The sequence below is a fragment of the Coregonus lavaretus genome (assembly GCF_964263955.1).
Source record: "Coregonus lavaretus genome assembly, chromosome: 21".
NCBI classification, from domain to species: Eukaryota; Metazoa; Chordata; class Actinopteri; order Salmoniformes; family Salmonidae; genus Coregonus; species Coregonus lavaretus.
Window position 1 is genome coordinate 31,855,602 of NC_140008.1, and position 27,084 is coordinate 31,882,685.

General features: G+C 42.1%; 1 protein-coding gene across 1 annotated transcript; it reads left to right on the forward strand.

The window, feature by feature from the left end:
• Nucleotides 1-1,523: 1,523 nt before the first annotated feature.
• LOC311149139 (uncharacterized protein) lies at nt 1,524-25,592 on the forward strand. Its single transcript, XM_084186229.1, has 11 exons — nt 1,524-1,696; nt 2,332-2,398; nt 2,504-2,595; nt 3,424-3,590; nt 3,782-3,942; nt 17,687-17,851; nt 23,014-23,049; nt 23,416-23,475; nt 23,926-23,990; nt 24,164-24,330; nt 24,576-25,592. Exons 2-11 carry the CDS (start codon nt 2,388-2,390, stop codon nt 24,762-24,764), a joined length of 1,113 nt encoding a protein of 370 aa, XP_084042355.1. The 5' UTR covers nt 1,524-1,696; nt 2,332-2,387; the 3' UTR covers nt 24,765-25,592.
• Nucleotides 25,593-27,084: the final 1,492 nt, after the last annotated feature.

Below are 27,084 nucleotides of genomic sequence, written 5' to 3' on the forward strand. Positions count from 1 at the left end.
TCAGTATGCATGGAGAGCAGTGGTGGTTATTCAAATCAGGAGTTGAGCTGAGCCAAACTACTTCAGGGAGTCTCTATTGCCTCTGCAAATATCTAGAAGTTTACACACTGTTTACCTAAGGTGTCTAAGGAGGTGTAGGATACTGAGGGATTTTTTTATGTTTACATTTACACTTGTGAAATCTTTGTAGCACATTAAAAAATCTTGAGTATCTTGACGCAGTGTTGTAAAACATGCATTATCTACTGCAGGTGTCTGCTTCAAGAGCGTAGATGTTGTATATTTTACAGGCATCATTTATCACTCATGTACCTGATTCATTCCCAGCTGGCCCACCTCTCATCTCCAGTGCAACCCTTCCCCTTTACTCAACATCTCTGCTCTCCTTCCACTGCAACCTTTCCCCTGGTCATTGTTGTATATGAGTAATGTACTCTCAATCACATACCCTGGTGGGATGAAGGTCAATACATAAAGGTCAAGAAATGATTTCATCACAAGCCTCAACAGGACTGAGTGTTCTCACCTTGTGAATGGATGAATAGAGGGAGGTTGGCTGGGAGATGAATGTCTGTTTCATTCAGCTTGGCAGAGGCACTGAGCCCAAAGGATAAACTGGCCTTCACCTGCCCTTGTGTACAGCAAAGCCATGGCCTTAGTTCAGAGTGAATTAATGCATGACAAATACATGACAAATAGGAAAAGGGCTAAGCCGGGTTTTATGTCTACTCCTGGACACAGACCAAGGGAAAGGCCGCGGGAAACCACACAGAAGAAGCATGGCCAATCATGACCATGGAGGCCAGCATGTGTGTACAGGCTTTTGTAACATACCTAATTCAACACTATCCACCTAATACATGGTCTTAAACATTGCCCACGGTTAGTTGAATTAGGTGTGTAAGTGCTGGGCTACAGAAATGCCTGCATACATTGTGGAACATGGCACAGAGGCTGTGCATCATGAAACAGAGGCTCAGATCTGACAAGTTTTGTTTGCGTAGTCAGGTTCCCAGCTGCAGCAGTCACAGCAGCAGTGTTTTTACAGCACCTATTCTCATTCTCCTGACTGGCCAACAGCGTCTCATCGAGGGCTCACAAATCAGCCGTCGGTACGGGAGAGGGGTGGACAGGTAGAGACACTCCGCTGTGTCTGTCCCCGAAGTTGTCGCTCGTCCCCCCTTGCTCACTACACTGCCAGTGGCTCTGTCTTCAGTCATTTTCATAGCCCTCGTAACTGGGGGACGACGGTGTCTGTCTGTGTCCCCCTCTGTCTCCCTCCCTCCTTCCTTTCTTCCTTCTTCTTCCCCTCTCCTCTGCTGCTTGTCTTCATGGGAGAGTGATGGGCAAATGGTTTATCGTTGAACTGGGTCAAACATCTCTCTCTGATTCTTCAAGCTTCCTTGATTCCCACCCTGGGAATTCCAAAATGAACAGTAAAATCTCTGAATCACCTCTTAACCCTCCCATCTGCCAATCCTCCTCCCAGTCCAACATGTGGATACTTGTGTGTTTTAGCCAGAGGGGAATAGCAAACGGGGGAATAGAATAGGGAAGTCCAACTAGAAGTAGGAAAAAAATCAGAGGTTGTTGAGCATATCGAACAGTGCTAATTTTTCAGGAGTACAAACTGCTTTTCAGGGATATAGCTTTTCAGGGATTTTGAACAGATTTTTGATAACCATATACATACATTGTAAGTATGAGCTTTATACTTTTCTTTGCCTGTATAGCGAAATTGAGAAAGCCTTGGGTTGTGACCGTTCCTTTCACATTCCTTTCATTCTGTACTGAACAGAATGCTCCTGTTGTTTGCATTTCTATGTACAAAGGAATTATGCTTCATTGTAAGTGATTAGTAGTTCATAGATCGTGAGGCTGATACAGAACACTGCTCACTGATAAATGGTAAAACATTAGAGATTATTGATTGTTTTAAACTATTTTGACATGGGGAATGCTCATTATTTCCATAGCAAACTGTTGGTCACTCATTTTGGAGTAATTCTTGTTATCTATTAATGAATCAATAATTATAATGGATGATCAGTGTCTTCTGAAACATCAGCAGATTCTGTCAGCTGAAGTTTAGAGGTTTTCTTTTTCCGTCCCATAATTCATAGCGAAACTGTCCGGTTGCTGTTCTGCTTCTGCATTTTTTGGCACAAAAACATCTTTGACTAGACAGGCTTCCTGTGCTCTGTTGCCTCTCTCTTTCTCTGTCTCTCTCTTCGTGTCTCTCTCTATGTTTCTCTCTCTGTCTCTCTCTCCCCCGTCTTTCACTCCCTGTCTCTCTCTCTCTCTTCTTTCTCTGTCTCTCTCTCATTTTAGATCAGTTGTTTCCATCCTCCATCTCTCATGTTAGGTCGAATATCAGGCAAAGGGGCATGGACAGGAAGTAAGTCAACATCATGTTCTCTATAAATGTAAACCATTTGAACATCATCATAATCACCACCAATATCCCATTCATCATCAACAACAAAAAATTAAGAGTCTCTAGGCTTTTTTGTTGTTTCTGTAGGGTCCCCAAGCCCCCCAATGATGAAGTCGTGTCATGGCGACAGTCCCTCAAAAAACTTCTGGAGTGTAAAAGTAAGACAATGTACTCTTCTTTACTCTCTCTCTCTCTCTCTCTCTCTCTCTCTCTCTCTCTCTCTCTCTCTCTCTCTCTCTCTCTCTCTCTCTCTCTCTCTCTCTCTACTGATTCTGTTGTTTGATACTGTTTATACAGTCCTACTAAAGCAAGTGCAGAGAAGTGGTGCCAGTGTAAGCCTGAAGTCCTTGGAACAGGGGGGACAAGCTGGCTGCCATTGCACTAATTTTGTCTTGTGTCGATTAAAGTCAGTTCTCAAGCTGTGATTTATGTAATGCAATTAGTGTGAGTAATGTTGGATCACGCAGTTTGCTGTTTGTTTGTGTTCCCAAAAGACTAATAACAATTGGCACACCTGCACGGATCTATAAGCAAGCTAAGCATTTTGAGAAGGCTACAGTATGCTACAGGACACAAAGGACAACTATTCCCATATGACATCTAAAATAATGACTCACTCACATCTAAAACAACTAATGTTTTTTGGCATTGTACATTTAACACCCTTATTATGTTGTATGTTAATTTACTGTAACAGCATTGGAGGTTGCAAAATAACAGTAGAAGTCCATTTTAAAATGGAAACCCAGAACATCTGTTGTTGTGCTTGAACAAACATATTCCTTTAATAAGTCTCTGTCACTTAAGGACTCACTCAAACTAAACCAGTTTGACAACTTTGTGGGCCAGCCTACTCTCTCTCTAAACCTGCAGGTCATGGGCAGTGGCCATGCTCACATGTGTGTGCCTGCCTGTATGAATGTTAGTGTGATTCTGTCTGTAATTCTAATTTCACACCATCTCCTTTTTCTGTCTCTACTGTATAGCAGGGCAGCTGGCCTTCAGAGAGTTCCTGAAGACAGAGTACAGCGAGGAGAACATCTTGTTCTGGCTGGCCTGTGAGGAGTACAAGACCATCACCTCCAACACTGAGATGGCTGAAGCAGCCAAAAGGATCTACACAGAGTTTGTACAGGTCGACGCCCCCAGACAGGTACATAGAGACATCAGATGGAACAACTCTATTGGTGTAACTTAATATTTCTTTCTTTCTCTCTTTCTTTCATTTTCTCTCTCTAGCTCTCTCCCTCTAGCTGTCTCTTAGTCTTTCTCTCTATTTCCCCCTTTCTCTGTCCAACATAATGGTTTCACAAAGACGATGTTTCATTCATTACTCAATTCCAGATAAACATCGACTGTGAGACCAGGCAGGAGATTACAAACAGCATGTCTCAGCCGACCCTGAGCTGCTTCGAGAAGGCACAGAGAGTGATATACAAGCTGATGAAAAAGGACAGTTATCCCAGATTCCTGAAATCTGAAATCTATCAGGCTCTTTTAGAACCGTCAGACGCCAGCTGAGGTTCCAGGACCAGGTGAAGAATAATACCTGTCTACAACCAACAGGCTGTGGGCTGACAGTGATTCAACTCTCTCTTCTCTAACTAGCTGTCCATGTTAGTTCAGCGTGGTTTAACTTTGGGCTGGAGCACAAAACACAGGGGCCATGCTTAGCAGTCTCTCTAATGATAATTCATCATCGAGCTCAGTGGCTCCCAATCGTGTTCTATTGTTGTAAGGCGGGATACTCTATCCATATAAAAATGCTACAATTATAGATATGATTAAACATTTGATACTATAAAGACTTTATTTACAGTATAACGTATTATGTATTTTATAACTTTTAAACTTTTTTACAAGGTTAGTATTATCCATTGGTTATCCATTGATTGTTACTTTGCACATGAACTGTAATAATTTATGGTATTCTTCCACTGTCTATGTAAACTATGATATGTCAGACTTGCCATTAATGTACAAGTTCAACATTTCTGTCTATTTGTTCATTTCTGTCTTGTTTCTGTCTATGACAGGAATTCAACAGGCCAACCCAATGCAATTTGGTGTGCGTGTGTGTGTGTGCATGTGTAATTGGGATTCAGAAGGCCAAGCCAACACAATCAGTGCAGCATCAGCTGAGGTCGTAGTCTCTGTCTCTCAGTCGTACCCTCATGTTGTTCCTCTTTATCTCTCATACCCAGACCAACCCCAAACACTCTGCTCCCTAGGCCACCAGGCCAATGGGCCATCTTTTGAGACATCTCTCTCTCTCTCTGTATCTCTCTCTCTCTTTCTCCCCCTCTGCTTCTCCCTTCTGTGTTCTGTTTTCACACACTGTACCACGTGATTTCATGTTGTCTACCTTAATCTACCCTCTCAGTGTTATGTCTAACACCAGTCCAAGTGTGTATGGTCTCTCCCCAGCAGGAGTCTATGAAGAGTAGAAGCATCAACCACCTGCCCACACTATAACACCCCTGACATTCCCCTTTTTGCACACAGACCCCCTACAAGGATACACACCTGGTGTCTTCCACTAGTAAACATGGACACATGCAAGTGTAGCATGTACAAACCTGCTCTGGGATACAATATCATGCTCACTTGAGTTACACATCAATGTTCCCTCAGTGAGTTTCACATGCATGCACGCACCCACACACAAATGGGAACTTTAATTGTGTTTCTGGCCAAATCTACTGCATGTGTTGCTGGTATACATCACTCTCTGCAGGAGGCTGTATCAACCTGGGAGGAAACAGCAAGGGACACTGAGACTAACACAGCCTGTTGGGTCCTGGACTACAGTCTTATTACTGTCATTATGTCTTCCTATATGGCCCCCTGACGTCTTCCTCTCTCCAAAAGCTGTGGCGCTTTCATTTCCATTCATATCAACAAATCTTATCACTGTTCCAGCTGTATGTGCACATGGATATCTTTACAATTGGCCATAATACATTAAAGCCCTGTCTCTACAACGCTGTCTGAATCAGATGTACTGTAATCATTAGCTCTGGGATGGGATGTGGATTTCTGTTTTACAGATGGATGAAAGTAAGTAGAGTTAGGATTATTATGTGGAATAGTGTTGCCTTTCCAGGAATACATTGGGAGAATATGATGCTGATGTTTCTGCCAAAAGGCAGGGGGTTCTACAACGTGACCCATTTGTTACTGTTTGTCTGTGTTTGTGTTTGTGTGTGTGTGTGTTTCTGTCTTACTACAGAGGACAGGAAAGTTCTCCAACCAAGACAGCATCTGACATTTGGGATATGAAACTTGAAGACAGTGTTAATAAGACAGTAGGGTGATAAATCTGAGATGAGACCTGTGACACAGCATAAAATCAACATAATAATCCACCAGGCAGGGATACAGCAGGGATTTAGGTGTCTGCTTCTACGAAACATACTATTGCATTAAAATAATATGTTCCTCTGTCTTCCTCTATCTCCCTTTCCTGGGATTATAATACAAATGTGCCTGAACCAATACAAAGATTGGCTCAAAGCAACATAAACAATATCTCTGTCAATTATAGGACATGGCATTGTTTGGGCCTAAAGAAAAGACAATAACACTGCATACTGGGTCTGGAAACCAAGAAACATTACTTAAAGTTCCAAGTTTATCGTGAATTCATGTTCGGTAGCCTAGCTCAAGTTGGCATTACATAGAGAAACACTTTTCTGTGTTTATTCCTTTAAACCCTGCTTGCATAAACAACGTAGAGCAGGTAGGGACAGACATCAACATTGTGTGTGAAATCTCACCACATGACTAGAGGCTTCATGCCATCCAAGCCACAGATCCCTCTGGGTTGGCAGAGGGCCGGGGACATTGGGATGAAGTATAGTTTTGAAATCCTCTCTTCCATCTCTCTCTGTGTGTGCGTGTGTGTGTGTGTGTGTGTGTGTGTGTGTGTGAAGGACAAACGCCCACCTGCCTAACTGTGAGAAGACAGCAATCTTATTCCATTCCGTCCCTATTCTGATGGACCCCTGTGAGGGCTGGTTGCTGAGTTGGGAAGCAGGCAGGGAGGGGAGGGAGGGAGGTGTCGAGGACCCAGCAGGTAGGACTACTCTGGGCTGCGGAGGAGATAACTCCCTAGGACTTTGTGTCTGGTAAAGTAGCTCACGGAGGGAGGGAGATAAGGTGTCTGGGACTCTGCTGAGTCCCACAAATTGTCCCTGCTCCTGACTGGGGAAGGCTGAACTCCTTTCACAGCTTAGCTCCTGCAGTAGGGCTTCCAGCACTCTAATACTAAGCTTTAAAGGTTTAGAAATGGCTTTCTTACATTATCTGGGAACGTACCTTATCCCAGGGGTTGGAACCGCAGGGAACATAACAGAACACCGGGAAATAACAACAATTTTCAAGAAACAGAAACAGAATACTGGAACGAAAGTGATCCATACTGTTCCAGAACAGAACCATTATTTTAAAAGCATGGAAACGGATTAATAATGTTATTTTACATTCCAGGCATTTTTTTCTAGTCCCACAACAAAACACAACAAAGCGCCTATATGCTAAGCCTTCACTCTCTCACTCAGAAACATATTCCAGTGTCTGCCTGCAAGCTGACAATCTTTGCCTGTGCGTGTTTAGGCAACCTGCCCCTCCCCCCTCTGAAGCATAGGCTAATGTACTGATATTGCAAGCTTGATTCAGAAGATAAGGGGAGAGATTTTTAATTAGCAAGAGAAGAATGGATTCACTTTTTCCAATGCAAGTTAAGGATACCATAGGCCTAGTTATCACGTTTCAAGTTGGATTTATTATCCTCTTAAATGTAAAGTCCCCATATTTAGGGACCCTTTTCGATCATTTTTATTCAATTCAGTCTGGTATGAGAACGGTAGCTCCTATCTGTAAAAGCATGGTGTCTGCAGAAAGCTGAGTATCTTGGCTATTGATATGTGCCTTAAAAGCTTTGGTGTGACTTACTACCATATATAGCATTCGAATGTATAAGGGCAGGCTGAGCCGATAACCTCGTTTCAAGATGGCTGCTACCTACGTTCCGGTTAGTGTTGTGAAGCATAAATGAAAATAAACAAGGAATAAATCGATGCACACCAACAGCCAGAACTCCACAGATTATGAGGATGTCTTATACATCTGCCTGTGACCTACCGTTATTGATCACCAGCCATGAGAGTCAAAATGTTTATTTTACACAACGTTTTCACCAAACAGCAAACATCTTACAAGGTAAGCTTTGATTTGGTCTGTGTTTGAGCTACATGGGGGATATGAAATTAATCTTAACGTTTGTAGGAACAAATCTAGCCTATTGTCAATGTTATCTGACGATGTATGACTTAATGGCAACATTGAATGTCCACCGAGTGACTATATCTTTGCGCATTAAAAATATACCTAGGCTAAACGTTCAGGCACTTTAGAGAGGTTGAAAAAACACTTGGATATCCCCTGTATGTCCCCCGACACCACCACAATGTTTGAGAGAGGTTGGTGTTGTAGAAATTTAGTTTTTGTAGAGAACAATAACTTTTAGGCACATCCAGTGTGCAAAAACAGTGCAATTACCACACTTGACACCACTTACTAAAACATCTGCCCATTTCTAGTTGTTAGGGCTATCAATCCCATTTTTTTTCTGATAGTGTTCACATGTGGAAGCAATCTGATGTGTTTCTAGCTCTGGGAATCAATAATTCACATAGCTTGTCAAAGAAAGATGACTTTCAAAATAAAAACGGTTATTTTTTATGTGTTTGATCTTGTGTATTCTGACCTATGTAACTCCTATCTATCTTCTGATCATTTCCCAAAATTTCCCAGATGTCTTCTTTCCAAATATACCAAGTTTTGGAATGTCAGAATAATGTAATTACACATGAATAGCAGTTACTTTTGGGTATGTCTATTTAGGTGGAAATCTAAATTTTGCCATTACATTTAAGAGGTACAGAAAGGTAAGAAGTATTTTTTAAGTATGGTGCCACTGCACACACAAGCGTGTTAGCTAGCTAGCTCAAGCTTGTTAGCTAACTAGCTCAAAGGACATTCAAAGTTCCTCCATATAAGCCACTCCCCCTAGGACTTAATTCATATAATGCATGGCATAACAAGATGCCCAGCACTTCAAGCCTCCACCTCAACCCTCTCTGGCTCTCTCCCCCACCCGCAAAATTTCAGTCGCATCTTGCCCTATAGGCTACACTTGTCTATCCATCACGCATGTAAATAACTAGCTTACTTGCTCTATCCACACTGATTGGTGAAGTAATTTAATAAGCTAAATGTAAAAAATGGTTGATTTCACAGGTTAAAATAAAAACATTAACTGTTACTTTTTTTTTTGTTGGAACCGGTTCAGAACTTTATTTTCCTGGTCGGAACAGTGGAACGAAACTGAAAAAAAAAATAGATTTTCTGTTCAGAACGAAACGATTGGAAAATAATTTTGGTTCCAACCCCTGCCTTATCCCCAGTTCGTTCTGAACAACCCCAGTCTGAACACATGCTTGTGTGTACACACACAAACACACACACTCCTCACCTCTGATTCCCTTACTGCATATGCTGCTTTGCTAGATACTGATCTGTTTGCATTTACTATGATGAAGGGTTTGCAGGTTTGTTTGGTCAGTCAGTATCTGAGGAAAGTTAGATTAGATTTTTTCAAATGTATTTATTGAATCATATGTTCTCCATTCTCAGCATTACTCTGCTACTGAATGTACTGTACGTCGCTCTGTTTCTTATTAATAGCCACTAGATGGCAACAAAGACAGCATTTCAAATGCAAGTTTCTGCCCTCTTACAGCAGCAATAACTTATCTTATGTTAAAAATGTTTCAGTACAATTGATTCATCTAAAGAGTCAAGTTTCAAAGACAAATTCAACAACAAATAGATCATGGAACAACTTAAATTTGGATTTTGTCTTAACCTAAACATTGAACAGGGACCTATTTTATCTTTGAATAACGCTATTGCATAAACTTTTTTCACTTATGTGAACAAGTAAATAAAGTCTCTTGCAACCAGTCAACCAGACACACATGAGGATTTTGACCGTAACGCCTGAGCGGGTTTTCTCTGAGGGGATTTCAGAAACCACACAATGTGAAACTGTCAGTCTGACTTCTGCCTGAATCCCCTGTGTTTCCTTGGATGCCAAGCTGTTTCACTTCCACCTCAGTTCAGAGGAAGTCTGCAAGGGTTTCGCTAAATTACTTGCAACACAGACTCCCAGCCTGTCCTCAGAGCTGTGAAGAATGGTGTCCCTCATCCCAACACCCTGCAGCTCTGACAATGGGTGCCAGCTCTCTAGCACACAGGTTTTCCCCCTTCAAACACACACACGCACATACACAGGCACACACTTTCAGCTTAATATTTCTTCATGCACCACTCCCTCTTTTTCAATTTCTAGCTTAGATACCAGTTATTATCAAATGTTTCCTACAAACAATACTTGGAATAAAATTGAATTGAGTTGAACACTAAGAAACCCATGCATGTCCAACTCAATAGACAGGAGTTGCACTGAAACCAACCCCAACTGGTTTCTGCTTCTGTTGTCTCCAGCTCTGTGAGACAGGGTAGCACTCTCTCCTGAAAGGCAAGTTATCTGAGAGAACAGTCCCCTCATCCTCTCAGCTTTCGCTCATAGCATGGTCTCAATAGTCGTAACTTGCTTCCTTTCCTCTTCTCCTTTCCTCTACATGTACTGCCATCTATGAACTGAAAGCAAATTCCTAGCTGACATCCACCATATTGCTTTCACCTCTCCACCAGTTTTCCGATTTCAGGGAAAGGAAAGGAGGAGAACAGGAAGACACTTCTTACTATTGAGAAGCACCCACAGTGAGTCCTGCATCACAAACTGTGATAACCTCAACTATCGTAGGTGTGTACATCATGAGAGGCAGCAGAATAGGAAGTGTGTGCACGTCCACTTGCTTTATACGACAATAAAGCATCAGCAGCACACTGTCATTTTATTGTTGCTTTGTGTAGTTCGACAATATAATTGGCACCCCTTAGATGAGATTGTCCATGACATATTTGCAATTTATCCCAATATACTGTAGCTACAATGCTTATCTGATAATAGGGCTGTTCACATTGTCTACTATACCTCCATGTTGTAACACAATAGTAGTCTGCCTTCCTGTTCTTACACTACGCAAATAGTAATTATTGTAAAGATAATTTGTTTGCTAAATAAAAGTGAGGTGCTAGTGCACTGCAACAATTCCTGCTAGTAGGTCAGATATTAGGTCAGATAGTATTGACAACAGTAAGAACCTCTCAAGAATCAGAACTGAGGCAAGACAGTCTTCTTTCTGTATGTTTGGAATATTGAAATACTGAATTTCACAATTTATGCTGTGTTGCTAAAATGAGTTAAAATCAGTAGCACTTTTGCAATAGGGATTGCCAAAAAAAGTGTAATCGGAGGGAAAATAAACGGTTTCATTGACATCCTGAGGCGTTAGTTCTGTTTGCAGTCATATCAGAGGTGGTTAGGTGCAAGTTGATTTGAGTGCATTCTGTGTAAACCAAAGTAATATGTTATCAACCACAACTAGGACCTCTTTCTTGGTACCACACCATCTCATTATCATTGAATTACCACTAAATTAAATCAGCCAGCTGTCTAAAGAGCTCCTAGTAGGAGTCATAGGCTGAGGCTCCACTTCAGAGAGAGCGAGAGAGAGAGAGAGAGAGAGAGAGAGAGAGAGAGAGAGAGAGAGAGAGAGAGAGAGAGAGAGAGAGAGAGAGAGAGAGAGAGAGAGAGAGAGGCAGGAAGAGGGATAGCTGCTCATTGAGGGTTTGTCTTTGCTGGTAGATACAATGGCACAGCATACTTCTGCTAGACATTTAGGAATGTCCAATCAGCTATCACAAGTAAGATCATTCTGTCAGGGTTTAACCTTTAGATCATAGTCTACAAATATAAATAATGGTAATTTTAGTGACATTTAGTTGCCCCATAGTGGTGACTATTAACTTTTATATAGGAAGTAAGTAATACAATGAAGAAGATGTTGACTTTTTATTTTATTTTATTATTTTACCTTTATTTAAATAGGCAAGTCAGTTAAGAACAAATTCTTATTTACAATGATGGCCTACACCGGCCAAACCCGGACGACGCTGGGCCAATTGTGCGCTGCCCTATGGGACTCCCAATCACGGCCGGTTGTGAAACAGCCTGGAATCGAACAAGGGGGTCTGTAGTGACGCCTCAAGCACTGAGATGCAGTGCCTTAGACCGCTGCGCCACTCGGGAATGTAAAACAATCAAAACATTTGACTGAAGTAATTGCTTATTATAATGTGTCAAAGTGAGAGGGTAAAAATACAGATGGAGCCATTTACAGTATCAATAATTTACTTTCAATCATGTTTCCTTTGGATTACAAGTCATGTCCCAATGTCTGCATCCTATGATGCAACATCATGACTGACTGGTAGATACACACCCTGTGATGAAATCATAAAAAACTTGTAGCCCAACCCTTCCGATGTGTGTGCAGGCATTTGTTCCAGCCCAGCACTAAGACACCTGAGTCAGCTAATCAAGGGGTTGATCATTAGGTGATTATATGTTGATTATTGATTGATTGATCAATTTAGCTTGAGCACAATGCTCCATGTGTTGGTGGCCTCCTTTCCATCCTCAACTTCAGTTCCATTACATACAGTGAGGGAAAAAAGTATTTGATCCCCTGCTGATTTTGTATGTTTGCCCACTGACAAATAAATTATCAGTCTATAATTTTAATGGTAGGTTTATTTGAACAGTGAGAGACAGAATAACAACAAAAAAATCCAGAAAAACGCATGTCAAAAATGTTATAAGTTGATTTGCATTTTAATGAGGGAAATAAGTATTTGACCCCCTCTCAATCAGAAAGTTTTCTGGCTTCCAGGTGTCTTTTATACAGGTAACGAGCTGAGATTAGGAGCACACTCTTAAAGGAAGTGCTCCTAATCTCAGCTTGTTACCTGTATAAAAGACACCTGTCCACAGAAGCAATCAATCAATCAGATTCCAAACTCTCCACCATGGCCAAGACCAAAGAGCTCTCCAAGGATGTCAGGGACAAGATTGTAGACCTACACAAGGCTGGAATGGGCTACAAGACCATCACCAAGCAGCTTGGTGAGAAGGTGACAACAGTTAGTGAAATCCTGCCGCGCCCGCAAGGTCCCCCTGCTCAAGAAAGCACATATACATGCCCGTCTGAAGTTTGCCAATGAACATCTGAATGATTCAGAGGAGAACTGGGTGAAAGTGTAGTGGTCAGATGAGACCAAAATGGAGGTCTTTGGCATTAACTCAACTCGCCGTGTTTGGAGGAGGAGGAATGCTGCCTATGACCCCAAGAACACCATCCCCACCGTCAAACATGGAGGTGGAAACATTATGCTTGGGGGTGTTTTTCTGCTAAGGTGACAGGACAACTTCACCGCATCAAAGGGATGATGGACAGGGCCATGTACCGTCAAATCTTGGGTGAGAACCTCCTTCCCTCAGCCAGGGCATTGAAAATGGGTCGTGGATGAGTATTCCAGCATGACAATGACCCAAAACACATGGCCAAGGCAACAAAGGAGTGGCTCAAGAAGAAGCACATTAAGGTCCTGGAGTGGCCTAGCCAGTCTCCAGATCTTAATCCCATAGAAAATATGTGGAGGGAGCTGAAGGTTCGAGTTGCCAAACGTCAGCCTCGAAACCTTAATGACTTGGAGAAGATCTGCAAAGAGGAGTGGGACAAAATCCCTCCTGAGATGTGTGCAAACCTGGTGGCCAACTACAAGAAACGTCTGACCTCTGTGATTGCCAACAAGGGTTTTGCCACCAAGTACTAAGTCATGTTTTGCAGAGGGGTCAAATACTTATTTCCCTCATTAAAATGCAAATCAATTTATAACATTTTTGACATGTGTTTTTCTGGATTTTTTTGTTGTTATTCTGTCTCTCACTGTTCAAATAAACCTGCCATTAAAATTATAGACTGATCATTTCTTTGTCAGTGGGCAAACGTACAAAATCAGCAGGGGATCAAATACTTTTTTCCCTCACTGTACGTCCAACCGGCCTCACAACCGCAGACCACGTGTAACCACGCCTGCCCAGGACCTCCACATCCGGCTTCTTCACCTGCGGGATCATCTGAAACCAGCCACCCGGACAGCTGATGAAAATGTGGGTTTGCACAACCGAAGAATTTTTGCACAAACTGTCAGAAACCGTCACAGGGAAGCTCATCTACGTGTTCGTTGTCCTCACTGCAGTTCGGCGTTGTAACCGAGTTCAGTGGGCAAATGCTCACCGTCGATGGCCACTGGCACGCTGGAAAAGTGTGCTCTTCACGGATTAATCCCGGTTTCAACTGTACCGGGCAGATGGCAGAAAGCGTGTATGGTCGCGTGTGGCGAGCGGTTTGTTGATGTCAACATTGTGAACAGAGTGCCCCATGGTGGCGGTGGGGTTATGGTATGGGCAGGCATAAGCTACGGATAATGAACACAATTGCATTTTATCGATGGCAATTTGAATGCACAGAGATACCGTGACGAGATCCTGAGGTCCATTGTTGTGCCATTCAAACCTCATTGAGCATGTTTGGGATGCTCTGGATGGACGTGTATGACAGCGTGTTCCGGTTCCCGCCAATATCCAGCAACTTCGCACATCCATTGAAGAGGAGTGGGACAACATTCGACAGGCCACAATCAACATCCTGATCAAATCTATGCAAAGGAGATGTGTCGCGCTGCATGAGGCAAATTGTGCTCACACCAGATACTGACAGATTTTCTGATCCACGCCCCTACCTTTAAAAAAAAGTTATCTGTGACCAACAGATGCATATCTGTATTCCCAGTCATGTGAAATCCATAGATTAGGGCTTAATCAATTTATTTAAATTGACTGATTTCTTTATATGAACTGTAACTCAGTAAAATCTTTGAAATTGTTGCATGTTGTGTATATATTTTTGATCAGTGTAGATTACTTCTCTTTCGAACCAGTCATGCATCTCAGATTCAAAATCTTAGATTAAAATGTATCCCCTTCCCTGAGGGTGAATATCATTGTTGTGTTTTCTTTCACACCTTCCCAGCACATGTGGAACAGAGTCTGTTATTGATACCGTCAACACATTGGTAGTGATATGGGGCTGGTCATTGGTGTGTATGGGGCGGGAGGTAGTCTACTGGTTAAGAGTGTTCGGCCAGTAAACGAAAGGTTGCTGGCTCAAATCCCTGAGCCGACTAGGTGAAAAATCTGTCTTAGCCCTTGAGCAAGACACTTAACCATATTTGCTCCTGTGAGTCGCTCTGAATAAGAGTCTGCTAAATAATAAACTGGAGAGCCATAATGCTGTGTGCACACACTACAGTATATACCTAGGACGTGACTCATTTATTAATCCTTGTCCTAATCTGATTCACCAAGACACACCTATATTAGTTTAGTTAAGGTAATCTCTTATTGTGTATACTCATAATATCTGCATACATCTAATTGAAGAATGAGTGTACAACAAACTATTCCATCAGTTAGTTCAACAGTTAAATGAAGTTTAAAAAATGTTAAGGAATTATTACTCCATTAATAACCCTATTATTACATTATTGATGCAAAACACATAATACAAGTAACAAAAATCACCACAAAAGGTCACATCCATGTGAGTATATTAACTATTTCCTACTGGGGTTCTATCTTACCATTTCCACTACCACAAACTGCATGACATTTCATATTCTCTGAGTCACAAGCCGTGTGTGGGTGTGTATGTGTGTGTGTGTGTGTGTGTGGACGTGTTTAAACAAACGGGGAGATTTTGTTAGTCCCCACGAGGTCAAATGCTATTTCTAGGGGGTTTAGGGTTAAGGTTAGAATTAGTGTTAGGGTTAAAACATTACGTTAAGGGTTGGGGTTAGGGTTAGGAGTTAGGGAAAATAGGATTTTGAATGGGACTTAATTGTGTGTCCCCACCGGTTAGCTGTAGAAGACTGTGTGTGTGTGTGTGTGTGTGTGTGTGTGTGTGTGAAGAGGACTGGCTTCCCTCAGAGCCTGGTTCTTTTCTAGGTTTCTTCCTAGGTTCCTGCCTTTCTAGGGAGTTTTTCCTAGCCACAGTGCTTCTACATCTGCATTGCTTGCTGTTTGGGGTTTTAGGTTGGGTTTCTGTATAAGCACTTTGTGACATCTGCTGATGTTAAAAGAGCTTTATAAAAACATTTGATGTGAGTTTGTAAGTGTGTGTGTGTGTGTGCGTGCGTGCGTGTGTGTGTGTGTGTGTGTGTGTGTCTGCCCGTGTGCATGTTATGCGCACATGTTAACAGCATAACAGTGTAACTAACGGCTACCCATTCAGATATTTGAGAGGAAATAGACTGCCATGCCTCCTTTCACCATTACATATTATTTGTCATCTTATTTAAGTTCCGTTTTTACTATTCACAGTAAATGACAGATGTTCTCAGGAAGTAGACATGTGGAGGAGTATAGCTGTGAGTAAACACTGAAGATTATTAAGGTGGGCAGACAGACACTGCTCTCAACATCTGCTCCTTAACATGCAATGTCTTCAGAGGGAATTATTATAGTGTTGAATGAGCAAGATGTGTCTTCATATAGTGTGCTATTGTAATATATCTGTAAAACACAAACACTTTAGGAAATATTTCACAAAAAAACAAACATTTGTAAATATTTGGAACAGGAATCTTACAGGAATGTAAATATCCATGAGCCAAAGATGTTACTTCCTAGGTGAGTTTCGGTAAGCTGTGTGTTTATACCCGAGGCATCTAGGGGGCTGCACCAGCACACCCCAAACGTCAGCATAACACACCTCTCCTGAGACGCTAAATACCTGCCCAGGATGGGCCTGGAATGTTTACTAAGACCATACGGTCTACAGCTAACTCCTAGGAGGAAACGCTGTCAATTATGTGAAGATACCCAAACTATTGTTTTCAGAGATACGGATCTATGAAATTAAGGATATACTGCAAAATAGGACACAGACAAGAAGGTAAGCTAAATTATCTATCTAGGAAAGGGACCTTTAAATCGCAGTTCATGATACGTTTGTGTTTGTGTTATGATACTACTTCCTCAATTTCCACAGGATCGATATCCTTCTAAGCAGAAAAAGACATCCAGTGTATTCTGGCACAAAAGATAAATGATGAGTCCTTTTCTACAAAAATCAAGTAAGTATGGCAACAGTGGAGACTATTTCACAACAATAACATGTCAAATAGCTTACTTAGTAATATTGACTTACAAAACCCATATAATCCCCCCAAAATTTGTTTCAATCTTTTTAAGTCAAGAGGACAGTAGAAGAATTCAACCAACTCTTGAGAACTTGTTGAAGGACAAAATAATTGACAACTGTTTTACCTATGTTGGTCCAGAGTACATTCATTATCTTCAATAGGACAGTCTGATTAGACCACCTTCTGACTTTAGCATCAATTATCCCCCAGGGTGCTTTGCAGCCTTCAGAGCCTTCCTGCAGTCTGAATTCAGTGAGGAGAATATTGAATTTTGGCTAGCATGCAGAGACTACAGAAATACCACCTCACCAGCTGACCTGTCCTGGAAAGCAACAGAGATCTACCAGGAGTTCCTCCATCCCCAGGCCCAGAGAGAGGTCAGTTAGTCAGGCTATGCTTCAGCTTTCACCTTGGCAGTATCTGGATGCAGTTATCTAAAATACTAACATAATACAAGCTAAAGTAGCATGATCACAAATATAGCTATAATTCCTAAGGTGTGACTATGTAATTCCATGTACTTTGCTGATGTGGGAAATTGACTATTTCAAAGATAACTTAGCCTATCATTAGAATAATTTGAAAACCATTGTAACTTTCTGACGTGATAAAATCCTTCCATCAAAAATACAGATAACAAGCTGATGGGACAAGATATGATAACAACAAGCTCCCGCAGTGAATGAATGAATTGGCAAGCTTAGGGTGACCATATCACTCAGCTCAGGCTTTTCATAACATTAGCTGCACAAATGTGTGTAGAACTTTCCCTTGGCACTCATTGTCATGGTTTCCCCCCTACAGATCAACGTTGACCACCACATTTAAAAACCATTTTTTTTGTCATTTAGCAGACTACATACATATATATTTTTTTTTCATACTGGTCCCCCGTGGGAAACAAACCCACAACCCTGGCATTGCAAATGCCATGCTCTACCAACTGAGGGACTACATCCACGAGAAGATCAACAGGTCCATGAAGGCTCCTCGTCTGTGCTTCTTTGACGAGGCAGTGAGACATGTGTACAAACTGATGGAGAGGGACTTGTACCCCAGGTTCCTCAGGTCAGACTCCTACCTGGGGCTCAGACACAAAGCCAGGACCCTCTGGTATAGGTTAGGGGTCAAGAATTTGTGAGTCAAGATTCACCAAGTCCAAATAAGGAGGATTCCAAACGAGTCATGGAAACATGAGACTTTAGATCCTGAGGAAAGAACTGGAAGATCCCAACATGAAGTGAAAAATAATGACCACAGGAAATGACTTATGAGTTGGAGAAGAATAATAAATTAATATAGAGTATGGAGAAGCATTGAGTGTTAGAGATGAGTGGTGTGTGGTGATGAGTAGTGTCAATGATTCAGAGTGCTAAACAGTACATTCATTCAAACCTCTTGACTGACTGATGCATCAAAAGTGGCGTTGGCGTAAAAAATGTAAGTCTGGGAATAGTTTTAGGTAAGAACAGAAGGTACAAAATGTCTAAATGGAAGGACTTACTGTCACGATCGTTGACTGAAGACACGGACCAAGGCGCAGCGTGATAAGCGTACATACTTTTATTTAACGTACTTAACAACAAAAAACAAACGATAATTGAAGTCCTGAGGTTATAACACAACAAACCTTTACGGATCAAGATCCCACAAAGACTAGTGCAAAACAGGCTGCCTAAGTATGGTCCCCAATCAGAGACAACGAGCTACAGCTGCCTCTGATTGGGAACCACCCTGGCCAACATAGATCAAACGATCTAGAACAAAAACATAGAAAAACTAAACATAGCAAATCCACACCCTGGCTCAACATTTAAGAGTCCCCAGAGCCAGGGCGTGACAGTACCCCCCCCCCCCCCCCCCAAAGGTGCGGACTGCGACCGCGCCACACAAACACAAGAGGGTAGGGGCCGGGTGGGCATTCCGCCTCGGAGGCGGATCCGGCTCCGGGCGTGACCACCACTCTCTCTCCACCCCCCCGTTGTGCCCCTGATCTGGTCTGGCCCTGCTGGCCGGAGCTGGACTGGACACCGGTGGAGCGGATTGCTTTGGCTCCGGAGTGGATCCGCTGACTGGACTTGGACCGGACCCCGGTGGAACAGGCACGGGCCGTGCCGGACTGGACACACGCACCACTGGCTTGGTGCGGGGAGCAGGAACGGGCCGGAACCGGCCTGACGACGCGCACCACTGGCTTGGTGCGAGGGACAGGAACAGGCCGGACCGGGCTGGCGACGCGCACCACTGGCTTGGTGCGAGGGACAGGAACAGGCCGGACCGGGCTGGCGACGCGCACCACTGGCTTGGTGCGAGGGACAGGAACAGGCCGGACCGGGCTGGCGACGCGCACCACTGGCTTGGTGCGAGGGACAGGAACAGGCCGGACCGGGCTGGCGACGCGCACCACTGGCTTGGTGCGGGGAGCAGAAACAGGCCGGGCTGGACTGGGAACACGCACCATTGGCTTGGTGTGGGGAGCCGGAACGGGCCGGGCCGGACTGTGGAGGCGGACTGGAGGTCTGGAGCGGAGAGCTGACACAACCCGTCCTGGCTGAATGCCTATTTCCACACAATATGTGTGAGGCATCAGCACAGGACGTACAGGGCTGTGCACTCGTACTGGCGCTACAGCACGTGGCACTGGCGCAGGATATACAGGACCGAGGAGGGGTACTGGAAGCCACGAGCGTTGAGCCGGCACACCCCGTCCTAGCTGCATGCCCACCTTAGCACGACACGTGCGTGGTGCTAGCACAGGACGTACAGGACTGTGCCGGAACACTCGCGGCACAGTACGTGGCTCCGCCAAACACCCTTTTAGCCCCCCCCAATAAAATTATTGGGGCTGTCTCTCGGGCTTCCTCCCCGGCCGGTACCCTCTGCGTTGCCGCTGCTGCTCTCTGTCTCCTCTCCTGCCTGGGCATTCACCTTTGCCCATGGCCCTTTCCCCACAAATATCTCCTCCCAAGACCACCATTTGCCCACCTGCGACATCGCCATCTTCTCCTCCTGGGCACGCTGCTTGGTCCTCTTATGGTGGGATCTTCTGTCACGATCGTTGACTGAAGACACAGACCAAGGCGCAGCGTGATAAGCGTACATACTTTTATTTAACGTACTTAACGACAAAAAACAACAAACAAACGATACGTGAAGTCCTGAGGTTATAACACAACAAACCTTTACGGATCAAGATCCCACAAAGACTAGTGCAAAACAGGCTGCCTAAGTATGGTTCCCAATCAGAGACAACGAGCTACAGCTGCCTCTGATTGGGAACCACCCTGGCCAACATAGATCAAACGATCTAGAACAAAAACATAGAAAAACTAAACATAGCAAATCCACACCCTGGCTCAACATTTAAGAGTCCCCAGAGCCAGGGCGTGACACTTACATTACAAATGGTTACAGAAATTTGTTACGTATGGTTAAAAGGCTTTTAAATATTCCATGAAAGTGTTATTTTTGGTGGCAAAGGAAAAAATCAGTATTTTCATTTCATGCTTATTTGACACTCATGATATGGATCTGTCAACAATATGAAACATGAATGCCTGTTATTCATTTAACTCTTAATACTAATATAGCATGGATTTAGCCTGTCAGTTTAAATATACAGTATACTTTCATAAATCAGGATGTAAATGTTGTCAGGATGAAGAGTTATCTTTAATTTGTCCTGTGACACTGAGTAATAGCGTGTGGTCGGTGGGCAGGGAGAATCGGAGAAAATCTTTTTCCACAGCCTGCTGCCTGCCTGCCTGCCTGTAAGTCTGTTGTGATCACACGTCAGCTGTCTCAGCTAATTGGCCAGAGCCAGCCCAGCGACGGTATCTTGAAGTTGGAAAAATTAGCCCTTTCACCGTTGACCCCACTCTGTAGATGGCTCTATTTCTCAAAGTTGTGTCTTAAAAAGGCAATCTGGACAGCTCTAAGAATAACTGTTAGTTTGACCCAGAACACCCAACAGTGGATTGGAGTCAGTGGATGCTCTGATGCATGGCAAATTGGCCTGAATGTGTCCCTTTGTTAGGGAAGTAATCTCATCACCAAGGAACAACTGTTTTGTGATGACTTTTAGCATCAGCATGGCACACTATGCACTTTCCTCTCTCCGTCTAGATGTCCTACCCGCATAAAAGACAAATGTCTGGAGGCTAACGCAGCAGGATCTTCAATTGAACATTGCACGATGATTATGAGATTAACTAAATGTTATTACTACATACAAGGTTATAAATAGACCCCAGGAAGAGTAGCTGCTGCTTCAGCAATAGCTAATGGGGATCCTAATAAAATACTAAATACTAAAAGCAGTCTTCAAAGGGAATGTCTTATGTGAGAGTTGTTATTTTCAATGAGGACTATTGGATAGAGGGAAGACCAGACAATAGCGACTTCTCTTGCTATTTATTTGCTCAGTAAGACGATAGCATGGTATAATATATTAAATTAAACAACATACAGTACCGTTCAAATGTTTGGGGTCACTTCGAAACGTTTTTGTTTTTTTTGGTCCATTAAAATAACATCAAATTGATCAGAAATACAGTGTAGACATTGTTAATGTTGTAAATGGCTATTGTAGCTGGAAACGGCTGATTTTTTATGGAATATCTACATAGGCGTACAGAGGCCCATTATCAGCAACCATCAGTCCTGTGTTCCAATGGCACGATGTGTTTCCTAATCCAAGTTTATCATTTTAAAAGGCTAATTGATCATTAGAAAACCCTTTTGCAATTATATGTTAGCACAGCTGAAAACTGTTGTGCTGATGAAAGAAGCAATAAAACTGGCCTTCTTGAGACTAGTTGAGTATCTGGAGCATCTACACTGTATTTCTGATCAATTTGATGTTATTTTAATGGACAAAAAAATTGCTTTTCTTTCGAAAACAAGAACATTTCGAAGTGAATGGTAGTGTATGAGGGGATGTTCTTGCTAGATGACAGAGACCTCACCTCTCCTGCATCACGACAACGTCACACCACTTTGTCCTTCACACAGAGTCTGACGCTGTTTTCCTCTGTCCCAAACGGTTGCCTTGACAGCCGAAGGGAAGTGAGTAATGTGCAGTGTATTTCTGATACTGTCTGAGTTACTCAATACCGTCACTCAGGAACTTCTAGAACGGATATTGTTCATATTGGTGTAAAGCAGAAGTAGAGAGGAGATTCAGCAACCCTTGCAGGACAATGTAATAACATTTAAAAAAGCTTATTTATGGTGTCAACCACACAGGTGATTGTGGTGTGTTCATTTAAAACCTCTGATCAGTTTTTATTGTAAGATGTAAAGGTAGTTGTGTGGTGGTGTGGACTAGAGGGCACAAGGCACATTAACTATAACTGGACATGTTTTGGTGTCACTTGGTTGTGCTTGACTGCTTGTGGCCATCTTTGGGTAAGTTGAGGAGAACCACGTCAGTTACTGTGCAGAATGACAAGGGACAGGTCATTGGACATGGCTGCCTAGAGTCATATGCACATTGGCCATGAGTTGTCTATATGACTCTGGTTACTCTATGAAAAGGCTATAAACCCACAATCTACAAACTAAACAGCTGACTGTGCATATTGAATTTAATCATCATATATTCTAGTAAAGATACACCTTGCTGCTGGATACAGTATGAGAGCTGAAACATCCCAATGACATTTCAACAGCGTATCAAAACACGTACCAAGCGAAGGTCATTATTTGCCTATCACTATGTCTCTGTCATTTGCATTTTAGCAGCTCAGACTAAAAATACTGTGGACATAAAGAGCACACTTTGAACGAGGAGCAGCTAGGCTGCCCGGAGAGAGAGAGAGAGAGAGAGAGAGAGAGAGAGAGAGAGAGAGCGAGAGAGAGAGAGAGAGAGAGAGAGAGAGAGAGAGAGAGAGAGAGAGAGAGAGAGAGAGAGAGAGAGAGAGAGAGAGAGAGAGAGAGAGAGAGAGAGAGAGAGAGAGAGAGAGAGAGAGAGAGGAGGGAGAAAGAGAGTGTCGCAAAAAGACAGAGAGCGCATGTCACAGGGAGAGAGAGAGAGAGAGAGCATAGGGGCTTCCTCTCTTTCTACGGTTCACTGGGCTGAGTCAGTGATGTTTCAGTGTTTCACCTTCCAGCCCTGCATATAAAGACCTGAGGTGGAGGGAGACCCATCTATACAGAGAGTGTTTCACCCCAGCATGAGCAGCAGCAGGGGACAGAGAGTGTGGAGTTAAAACATGCCCAACCTAATCATCACAGAAACACTGACACAAACACAGCACTTCAATATGGAGCAGGACGACAGGAGGAGGAACAAGGAGGAACAAGAACTTGTGAGTGTAGCTTATAGCTTTTTTATACTCTCGACAGCTGGCAATTTTGGAAAATGTATTGTGGAGCTTTTGTATATTTTGTAAATATTAGGCCATATATTCAATGTACTCTCATAATACTATGGATTTGTCATATACTTTCTAAATACTAAATATTTTGTATAGTTTTGTCATACAATGCTTGTACATATGTATTAGCGTCATACTACATACTATAGGCCACACATTGTATATAAACACTGCATATGTTATACTAAACCTGTGAATACCTTCTACCTAGATACTATATACTGAGATGTCCATATACAGCAATGGAATAAGTTGTTTTATGAGACGATCATGACCGCTCTTTTTTTCTCTCCATAGAGGAAAGAACTTTATGTGCCGACTGCAATGCATGTTCTCACATTCATCCACCTCTGAGAGGTAAGGATTCTTACCCTTCCTTACACTGTTACTCTGTGTTGATCCTAATTGTTGTTGTTATTATTATTATTATTATTATTATATTATTTTAAATATATATATATATTTTACATATATATATATACATATATGTATATATATATATATATATATATATATATATATATATATATATATATATATATATATTACATATATTTTATTGTTCAAAATCAAATACCATGTGTGTTGTAGCATCCATTGGTGTTAGTGGGTGGGAATCCAAATTAAACTTCAGAAAGCAGGCACGCACACACGCACATAGGCAAGCACACGGTGCAACACACTTGATAACTGTGCGGTATAATTGTTTCCAAATTATGTTGGTTCTATGTGCCCTTTTGCCATACCAGTTTTATTTTTAACCAGATTTGATTCTAGTTGAGTAATCACCACACATTTTCTTCCCAGCAGGCTAAGTTTAGAAGATACCCAACAATGGTCTCAGTCACTGGAGAGACTCCTCGAGTCTAAATGTAAGTTTCACTTTATCAGACGATCAAAATAGTTCATGATAAGTAGCTAAATTAGATAAAATATCTAACTGAAAACAGCAAGATAGAAATGTGGAACAAAAACAGCACGTGTTTCCAGGCTTGGGGCTGTATCATTGTTTCATGCTTTGGTGTGTTTTTATTCTTCCCCACAGATGGACTGGCCACCTTCAGAACCTTTCTGAAGTCTGAATTCAGCGATGAGAACATTGAGTTCTGGCTGACGTGTGAGGAGTACAAGAAAATCAAGTCTTCATTCAGAATGTCATCGAAGGCAAAGAAAATATATGAGCATTTCATAAAGGCTGAGGCTCCTAAAGAGGTAAGACTGATATAATACAGTATGTATTACAGTACATGGCTACATGCTAGAGATTTAAATAGCTGCAGTGACATTTCTACAGAAAGCAACACTGCATTTGAACTCTCTGTAACATCATTAATGTTTCAATGTATTTCATCAATATCATCTGGTTACTAAACCCCCCTCAAATCTTTATTTACAGACATGCTATATGAAATGCATCTGTACTTTCTAAATCTAAATGAATCTTGCTCTTGTTCCAGATAAACATTGACTACCACACGAGGGAGCAGATCAAGAGGGCCGTGAAGAATCCTACACTCCAGTGCTTTGACGATGCCCAGAAGATTGTCTATGGGCTGATGGAGAGAGACTCGTACCCTCGCTTCCTGCGCTCAGACATTTACCGATCCCTCCTGGAGTCCCTCGCCACTGACGCCGTCAAGGGCTGATAGGAGCGGATTAGACAACACGAGAACATGAAAACAGTAACTGGAATGTTTGGGCTTCTACAGGATGGAAGGCTGACCAAGCACAGAGAGACTGACAGGCCTTTGTCCCTACAAACCATGGTCCCCACAATGAAGGACCACACCCTGAAACACTGCAAGTGGGATTCGCCAAGAGAAAAAGAAGGACAGAAGGAAAGGTAGAGAGGATATGAGGAACGCTACAGCACTGTGATTGCACTGGATGCTGCTGTCCTTTCTGTGACTCTGGAAGTGATGTCATATCATAGGTGATGTGTGTGTGTGTGCGCAACAGGATGCCTATGATACTGTGATAAGACATGAGATGCAAGGTGGACTTTCACTAGCAACACTAACCTATGTGGTCTGGAGTGAAACGAAGGAGAGAGCGCGCATACAATGGATACCAGCCCAAAATAATATACTGTACTTAATAATATTCACATTTCGTCTCTAAATTCAATCCAGTTTTTTGAAAGGCGGTTGGATCTTTAGATTTGCAAGGCAGTTAAAGACTTCTTACACTGTCTATCATTGAAGAATGACCTATTTAGAAGTAGAGGTTAAGTTGTGTGAGTGCAATTGTAGAGAGAAGAGTAGCCTATGTCCCACTTTGTATATTGAACTTTGAACTCCTACTTCTCTGATGCAGAATATTTTTTGATTGCTTACAGAGCAAGCACAATACAATGTTGATAAATTAAGATTAGAATTTTGTACTATTTATTACACACAGTCACTGTTTGGATTCTGACTTTTGCAATGCTTGTAAAAATGTTCACGATTAGATAGGATGACATTAAATTATTTGCAGACAAATTACTTCTTGTCAATCACTCCTTACCAACAATCTCTTCTGACTTATTCTCAATTAACAACTCAATCAAAAACCAACATTTCACTTTGCGGTTGCCCCTGTATGTCTAAGCCCTTAGATCGCAATATCTACTAAGCTAGAATATGGAAATGTTTTAAGACGATCATAAAGTTTATAATTTAGCCATTTGATTTTGAATATTAGGACCCCTGTAGGCATATATATATATATATATATATATATATATATATATATATATATATATAGATAGATATATATATATATATATATATATATGTATATATATATATATATATATATATATATATATATAGATAGATATATAGATATATATTTCATGAAACATTGAATTTGGCCTTTACTGCTATAGCCCATAAAAATGCATTGAATAACACATTTGTACATGGCAAAACAAGAGAAGTCAAAAAATAAATCATGAGGAACAAGTTTTTGAAGTGTCTGTCCTATATCTGAGAGATGTGTTTTTTTTATCAACAAAAAAAGAAATTTGACCCATGTTTGGTCACGTTATTTGTGGCACATTATTATTTGTGGCACATTTGACCCCCTATGAACTTTTTGCACATTTTACAGCCCGGTACTGGTTTCCCTTGAGACGATTCCCCTGAAGCTTGTGTGCGTCATAAACCAGAACACCTTCATTTTCGTGAATGTCTCCCCTTTTGATATTGGTGACATATTAGTTTGTAGCTCCAAAGGTTCGGTCTGGACAGTCGGTTTTGTGAGAAGATCTCATCGAAATGAAGACGTCCGCAAGACGTTCAGATGACTGCCGTACAGCTTGTAGATGCCAAACAACCAACACTGTAGTGTTCGTGAGAGTCTCATCTTTCGATGGCGGTGACTTATTAGTTTCTAGCTCACACAGTTCGGGTTTTACAGACGATTTCGAGACGATTGTCTTGTCCGGATCTTCTCATGTGAAAAAGGCCGCTTCACAAGCCCATGTTATGGAATAGGCACAAACTTTATATCGACAGAAAGAGGGGATTGAGCTGCAGCCACTACAAGTAAGTCTCTAGCTTGAACACTCGGGGAGCTATTCAATATTCAAAATGATGTCACCGTGTGATGCATGGGTGCGTCAATCGACTCTAGTGGGTGCTTTAACTCTAAGAGTCCTGAGACCCAAGCAAAAATCGGCTTTTCATTTATCTCCTTCATTTATCTACATTAGCCTCACTATGAAGTGTTTTACCATTTTATTTTCAGGACAACCAGGGCTACAGGTAGAACACACATTTTTTTGACATAAACAGTTGCATTCATGAGTTTAATTGACAAATGTAAATAAAGAAATAAGGTTAGCCAAAGCAAAATCCTGGTAAAAATGTATTTATATGAATGCTGTAAGAACAGAAATAGTTTGCTCAGTGGGAAATGAATATCCAACTAGTCAGTGATATTTGTGTGGAGTCTGTAGTTTGTGACAGCAACTATGTG

Excerpts from the sequence above, each read along its gene's own strand:
- LOC311149139 (XM_084186229.1), top strand. Across the intron at positions 3,591-3,781 it reads AGGTCGACGCCCCCAGACAG|ATAAACATCGACTGTGAGAC; the intron begins GTACATAGAGAC and ends ACTCAATTCCAG. Across the intron at positions 24,331-24,575 it reads AGGCTGAGGCTCCTAAAGAG|ATAAACATTGACTACCACAC; the intron begins GTAAGACTGATA and ends CTCTTGTTCCAG.